At 37.3% G+C, this 7,744-nt stretch overlaps 1 protein-coding gene across 1 annotated transcript; it reads right to left on the bottom strand.

Moving 5' to 3' along the window:
- Nucleotides 1-428: 428 nt before the first annotated feature.
- Nucleotides 429-6,971, bottom strand: hey2 (hes-related family bHLH transcription factor with YRPW motif 2). Its single transcript, XM_056481413.1, has 5 exons — nt 6,838-6,971; nt 4,811-4,889; nt 4,650-4,733; nt 4,034-4,115; nt 429-1,745 (listed from the first exon to the last, which is right to left on the bottom strand). Exons 1-5 carry the CDS (start codon nt 6,918-6,920, stop codon nt 1,099-1,101), a joined length of 975 nt encoding a protein of 324 aa, XP_056337388.1. The 5' UTR covers nt 6,921-6,971; the 3' UTR covers nt 429-1,098.
- Between the last annotated feature and the right edge of the window lie 773 nt (nt 6,972-7,744).

Here is a 7,744-nt window from a genome sequence, read left to right on the forward strand (position 1 = left end):
CACAGGTGCTAATCAAGGAACATGTCCTACTTGGTGAAATCAGGTTGGCATTTTAGCAGGCACTGTCAATTGTCACAATGTCTTTTTTGGTCAATAATAATGGACAAATTAGCTGGTGATCATGTTAGAATGCTGAAGTTTGATTCATTAAATGTGTTTGTAGCTTTCTTTAAAGTTTGTCGACAGATTTATCACTCTTATAATTGCAGCCGATCGTCTGACTTCATTGGCGTATTTTGAATTATTGGAAAAACACATTAAAGCGCATGAATATTTGTTCCCTACCATACGATTACAAGAACTCAAATTATGCTTTGGGAAAACAATTACTTTCTCTCATAACATTCCACGATGTGTTGTGGTGAAGGCTAGTGGAAGGATGGTTTTATTAGTGTGTGTGTGTAAGAATGAAAACAAAAAACACTCAGTTTGTTCTTGAGGGACATTTGTTTTTTTGCATAGGAAAAGGTTACATCTTACAGAGGGTGGTTATTAACACAGCTACAGTAGTAGAAAATCTCACATGAGTATTAGTGAATGTTATTTTAAAACAAAAGAAAACTTCAGTAGGCCTATTGTATAAATCGGAGAAGATCCCGTCTCCCCCCAAACAAACAGTAGTGATTGAAGTGCATCATACCAATGAACTCGGTCTAATTTCAATATAAACTCTAGTTACAATCTTACACATGTACAGATTTACAAACTGGATTGTTAAATCAGAGATTAAAAAACAGCTCACTTTAGTGATTATCTGCAAAACTTTGGTTTGTTTTAGAACAAGCTGTTCACTCTAAAGCTGCTGTTGGGTGTTTGTGGAAGTCAGATGATTTCAAAGCATACATCTCAAATGCAGCATTTGAGCAGCGTTTACGCAGGCACTGTTAAACCAGAAACAAACTTCCTTTTTGGTTTCCAACACAGTGCGACGTGTAAAAGTCTTTCTTTTCTTCCCAGAATGTTGGCTTATGTTTGACGTTGCATATGTGCAGTGTAGAGGAAGACAAAAGCCCATGCTGCTGACCAAAGCAGGCACAATAGCCGTTTCTTTCCTTTATGTACAAAGCATGGAAGACGTCCAACATTTAAATCCAACATTTAAAACGCTCCCACTTCAGTTCCCCACGGTCGGTATGGTTTACTGCTGCTCCCGCTGCTCTGTTGGGATGTGGTGGATGTGGAAACGGAAGAGCTCACGGTGGAAGAAGCCACTGAAGATGCTGTAACGCTGGGGCTGAAGAGTGGGAATCCAGCGGGAAATGATAGAGGGAAGGTTTGAGCTGCAGCTGCAGCGGCTGCTGCATGAACGGTCGCTGATAACGAAAGCAGCGAAGTGGACAGCGGTGGTATGCAAGGAGCCACACTTCCAGTAGAGGGCGCTCTGAGTGCCGAGTCACTATGGGAGAAAAGGGCTGCGCCTCTTTGAGGAGCCTCAGACAGCCTGCCGGACGAGCTCTCTGAGGAGGGAAGTCCGCTCTGCTGTAGGAACGCAGCAGGTATGGGATGCAAAGCGGCGGCCCAATGGTGTGGGTGAAGGGCCTGCTGGTGATGGGCTATGGATGTGGTCATGGCGGCTGCTTCCCTCTGCGAGGCACAGCTGCTGAGGTGAGAAACCAGACGGACGCGGAGAGGGTCGCTGGAGTCCAGGCCTTCCACAGAGCTCAAATACCTGGCCACTTCAGTCAGACACTCCCGGAAACCGATGCTCATGAAGTCCATGGCCAGAGAATGAGCGTCGAAATATCCTGAAAAAAATTATTGAGAATTATTTAAATGAGCATACCAATGAAGCTTTAAATACATACAGCTGATGTCAAAATGATTAGCCCTCCTGTGAATTTTGATTCCTTTTTCAAATATTTATGTTTAGCAGAGCAAGGAAATTTTCACAGTATTTCCTATAATATTTTTTCTTCTGGAGAAAGTCTTATTTGTTTAATTTATTTCAGCTAGAATAAAAGCAGTTTTTGATTCTTTTAAAACAATTTTAAGGTCAATATTATTAGGCCATCTACAGTAATGCCGAGTTCAGACTGCATGATTTTAGCCCCGATTTTGACTCACCGACAGGTTTCAAGAAATCACGGTCAAATGTCTGATATCACAGGCAAATCGTTGCTGGTTCACGTGAGTAACAATCAAACAGTGTGAACGATCTAAGACGCCATTTGAGGGAATCGCCAATGAGTCGCTGACACCCGTCAGACATTTGTCAGGCTAAATATCTGGACTTGTCGACGATTCAAAATCATGCCGTGTGAAATGTGTTTGATTGAAAATAACATTGGTGATTATCTACAGGTAGTCACCATTTACTCACCCGTAAGTGGTTACAAACCGCTGTTTTACTTCTGTTGAACTGTTAATTTCGTTAACGAAAATAACTTGATGCAAACAAAAACTTGACAGGCCTGCTGCGCTAGTAATGTAAGATGCACACTCTGATCCGCTTATCTAAAGAATAAATAGTAGATAGCAGGAGATTATACCAAATAAAATGTATAAATTGGCTAAACTTTATCCAGTTGACTACATTTTAGTCTCAGCTGTTTTCATCAACAATAATGCAGTGTTTATTCATTAGATGACCAGATCAGTGTGCAACATTCATTGTTTCATCACGTTAGTAGCGTACTAGAGTTAGGTTTCTGTTAATGTTAAGCTATAGGCAACAAACCTTTATTTCCCTTATTTTTAGTTACAAAATTAACACCAAAACGAACCAAAATGAAGATATTCTGAGGCATAATGGGCATTAATCATTTCTTGAAAATATATTTTGCGTTCAACAGAAGAAACAAACCAAACAGACTTGGAAAAAGTATGAGTAAATAATAACCCAATTGTTAGGTGAACTACCCATTTAAAGTGTTATAAATATTAAAGATTGTGCACATCATCTGCCCCTGTTATATTTAATGGCAAAAACATTGCCTTTATTTGTCAGTTAATATTCTATTGTTGACGAATAAGATTTTTACGGTAAGGATGTTATTACTTTGTTTTGTTCAGTAATGAAGCTTCATGCTCTTTAATAAATGCAGGGTTGCACACAATTCATTCATGTTGTCACAACACAAATCTATTAAGTTAACAACAAATTTAAGTGAATTGAACATAAAATAGGTGACACCGTGGCTCAGTGGTTAGCACTGTCACCTCTCACAACAAGAAAGTCACTGGTTCGAGTCCCGGTTGGGCCAGTTGGCGTTTCCGTGTGGAGTTTGCATGGGTTTCCACTGGGTGCTCTGGTTTCCCTCACAGTCCAATGACATGCGTTATAGGTGAATTGATTAAACTAAATTGGCCGCAGTGTATATATGTGTGTGAATGAGTGTGTATGGATGTTTCCCAGTACTGGGTTGCAGCTGAAAGGGCATCCGCTAGGTAAAACATATGCTGGATAAGTTGGCGGTTAATTCTGCTGTGGTGACCCCTGATAATTAAAGGGACTAAGCCGAAAGGAGAATGAATGAATGAACACCTCTTCTCTTTTCAAAAGTGTTACTCTTTTCTGAACCTGTCAATCACATGAGATCCACCAATAGCAAACAACAATCCAATCAAGTCCCACCCAACTTTTTTCTCCCTGTCTCTTCACATTATTAGACATACATGACTATATTGAAAAACAAAGGTAATTGCAACTTCCGTTTCACGAGGCCAAAAGTTAACGCTGGTCAGGATGAATCAAACGCACCCCCACCACGCTAGAAGCTACACAGACTGGGATTGTGACCTGACCTGTTTGTATGTTTGTTTTCTCTCCTCTGTGCACCCGTTTTAACACTCATCTGAAAGCCCTAACAAACCCCCAACAGCGCAGCCTGTGAATGTGGCTCCACTCCCCTCCCATGGATTTATGAAAGCAAACACAATCCCAGGGTCAAGTGCTTCTTTTGTCCTGCCGGCACTTTCCCACGAGTTCAATCCTACCATTAACATTGATTTCCACTTTAATCTGGTCAAAAGGGAACTCCGTGCTCAGATTTCACTACAGAATTAGGTGGTGAGCCAATAACATACGCTCTACCTTTTCCTCCTGTGGCCTGAAGCATCTTCAGATGATCCACTGTCATCTGCAATATTTCCGCTTTCTCCAACTTGGCAGAGCCCTTGGGAGAAGAAATAGAATACATGTGAGGAGTTTTTAATATGACTGCTTTGATGAAACAACGTGACAACACCCTCTTCCACTTACTTTTGATTTATTATAACTACTAGAACTAATACTTTTCATATTGCAAGTAGGCATGGGCCGATATAAGATTCTGACAGTATGATAACCTTGGATATAAGTATTGTGATTACTGCTCTAAAATATATTCTTTTTAAAATGTCTGGGTAAAAAAACTACAACTTTTTTCCCCTTTGAACACAATATATTTTATTTTGAGAAACATTTATAATATTTTGGAGCAGTAAACAAGTCAGGCTGAATAAATCAAATGGATCATTGACTTCTGCTGTCTTTATTAGTTTGAAAATTGATTTCTTTATAATTTAAAATTGCATCTTTGGATATTTTTTTCTGCTGGAGATACTGACATTAAAAATTTTGGCAGTTTTAAAACCTTGACTCTTCCAAACCGCGGTATACCCTGAAAACGGTTATTGTCCCATGCCTAATTGCAAGGATGTGAACTCACCTGTTTTTCAAATGCTGTTGGCACCAGGCGACGCAACTCTGATAAGCTATTATTTATCCGGTCCCTCCTTCTTTTTTCAATGATCTGTAATATATCTAATAATTAATATGTTTGAAGTATTTTGACAAACATTTAAAACATCTATAAAAGTTATGAATTACCCCTCTCCGCTTCTTTCTGGCCATGACTTGGGATGTTGTGGTGGGTGAACCACATCTTATAAATGAACCATTGCTTTGGCTGGGGAAAAAAGGATGAATACATGTCAGTACACTGCAAAAAGTAGGACAAACAAATCTAGTTACTTTAGATCAGGGGTGCCAAAACTTTTCTTATGAGGGGCCAAAAAGCAAGCATGAGGGCTGAGCGCCGAAATATGAGCAATTGCATACAAATGTCAATCTTGCCATGAAAAAAAATAGGTTTTCACCAAAATAGGGAAACTATCTCGAAGTTTTTTGTGTCAGCAAGTATTTTACAGTGCTTTAGAAATACTCAAAAATGTTTTCAAACTATTATACTTAAATTACCAAAGTCACACAAGTGGCAATTTCATATATGTCACACTCACAACAGAGAGATGTCACATACATAACAAAGCTTTTTCCTTATAAATGCAAACATTTCAAATAAAATAAAATCCATAATTTTTGTTCTACAGTGAGCCAACTCTTATCCTTTTGATTAGCATTATTTCTTTTGGATTGTGCAGTTTATTTCACAGAATTTCTACAGAGTATGTTGTCTACTGTACGCTTTTGGTCACATCCATAACACGTTTATTTTCCTCATTTAAAGTACAAAAAATGTTTACAGATTGATATTTTTCTTGTCCCTTAACTTTGTTAGTTGTTTTGAAAAATATAAACAGATGTTTTATTATAAACATATCATTAACATATCCTTTCTATGTGAATTTATGTTTTGAGTTTTTACTGCAGATGTCACATCCATAACTCTGGAATTGCTCATATATCAAACTGTATAACAAAGTTGCCATGGGTAATTTCCTAATTCTTAAAAAGTAATATTTAAAAATAAATAGAAAGCTTTACTTTAATCGTATTAGGCTACCTAATGTATTTTTTAACATGCTATAATTAAATTATTACAATGGAATCAAACTATTCTATTTATAACATAATGAACATTTAAATAAATCTGATTCATTTACAACATTTAATAAAAACATTTAATTCAAGCTTGTCTTTTGTAGCTCAACAATAAAACAACTAACAAAAGATTACATCAAATTAGAAATGACAATCTCTATTAAAGGGATGGGATGGCGGGCCAAATCAAAGGTCATCATGGGCCAACTTTGTACATCTCTGCTTTAGATAGTACCACATAAAAACACTTTTTTTTTTCAAAATATTTGACAATTATAATCGTAACACTTCTTAAGTCATCAACAAACACAACAGCTTAAACTGCTTCATGATAAATGTAGCTAATATGTCAGTAACAAACATAACAACTTAACAGAAAGCTCATGTGGTCACCAATAGCTATAACTTCAAGTCAGAAATGTCTGAGACAATTTACTGTAAAAGAGTTAGCGTTATTATAAATTCTGATCCTGATTTAATCTATAATTATTAACTGTAGTCTTATCAGTCATTTTAAATATTTCTTGTGAAAAGACTTACTGATTAAGATGCTACCACATGAAGTTTACATGAAACATGATACAAATCGTTTAAGTAATGCATTCATCACATATAAAACATTAAATAAAACTGATATGATACACAATTTTCATACTTTCAAACTTTTCACATGTTTTTATAGATAATGTGACATTAGATAATGTGTCAAATGTAATAATAATAATAATAATAATAAAGCACTAATATTTTAATTGATCGAACTTAATATCACCAGCAGATTTATTGATCAATTAGGCTATATTACAAATAAATTTAAATAATAAAAATAAATAAATAAAACTAATTCGGTCATTTAAAATAAACGTATCTATACCACAAATAGAAATAGCCAAGTGCATAAATTAGGTCATTTATATACATTTAAAACATGCAATTCAAACTTTTCTCTCTAAAATAAATAGCCAAGTGCATCCTTTTAGTCTTCAGATAGCCTAATAAGTATCCAATAAACATCCAATAAGTGAATCCCCAGTTCTCAAACATTAAACAAGCCGTGCTTTCCCAATCATGCTTACCCAGAGTAGTTATTCTCGCTGCCCACATCAATGGTTTCATCCATGTCGCTGTCGGACGTGCTGTCCTCACAGGGCCGCTTCATGATGCAGTGCGCGCAGGTACAGACACCAAAAACTCTCTGAGCGCCTTTCCCACGAACCACTGGAGCCTCAGTCTCACATTCACGCCCACGTCCTGCTTCGGGAACACCCACCGTAAAAAAAAAAAAAAAAACTGAAAAAAAGAAGAAACACGCCCCGAGCCGCCGAATGGAGGTCTCAAACTTCATTCCCCTGATAATTGACTCTGGCCGGCTCCAGCACTCGCGCTCTGCACCCGCGGGCCCCAGAAGCGTGAGAAACACTTTACACAAAAAAGGCGACGGTGTTTCTGGGCCCAGACGAGCTCTTTGGACGCGGTGTGTGTGGATGGATAGGCAGGGAAATCTGGGTAAAGGGTTTCTGGCAAGGAAAGTAAGACGAGGATGTTGAGCGACCCGCCAAAATATCATCAGGTGGAAAGGTTGTTGTTTTTTTGAACGAATTTCTGTTAGCAGTTTGTTTGTTGAGGGTCATTTCTCGCGTTTTAAGTCGTTTAGGACCCATTCACAGAGTTGACATGCTTCATACATGCTAAAAGAAATTCCACATTTACTGAAATGTTGATTTATAATCATGTTAAAGTTAATACACTAATAAAAGAAACACAATAGCATTAATTCACATAATGTGTATAAAATAAATGTAATTCTAATACAACCCCCCAAACATACAGTAGAAATGTAGGCTAATAAATGTAGTATTGTAAAGTTAGCATTTAAACATTTTGGGAAGCTTGTTTCTGCCACTTGAAACATTAATAAAAGAAACACAACAGCATTATTTTACATAGTGTGTTTAAAATGAATGTAATTTTAATTCAACCCCC

The sequence above is a fragment of the Danio aesculapii genome, chromosome 20 (genome assembly GCF_903798145.1).
Source record: "Danio aesculapii chromosome 20, fDanAes4.1, whole genome shotgun sequence".
NCBI classification, from domain to species: Eukaryota; Metazoa; Chordata; class Actinopteri; order Cypriniformes; family Danionidae; genus Danio; species Danio aesculapii.

Coding starts and splice junctions, on each gene's coding strand:
- hey2 (XM_056481413.1), bottom strand. CDS start 6,920: ATGAAGCGGCCCTGTGAGGACAGCACGTCCGACAGCGACATGGATGAA. Junction 4,116..4,649: donor CAACAGCATTTGAAAAACAG/GTGAGTTCACAT, acceptor TCTTCTCCCAAG/GGCTCTGCCAAGTTGGAGAA. Junction 1,746..4,033: donor TCAGGCCACAGGAGGAAAAG/GTAGAGCGTATG, acceptor AATTTTTTTCAG/GATATTTCGACGCTCATTCT.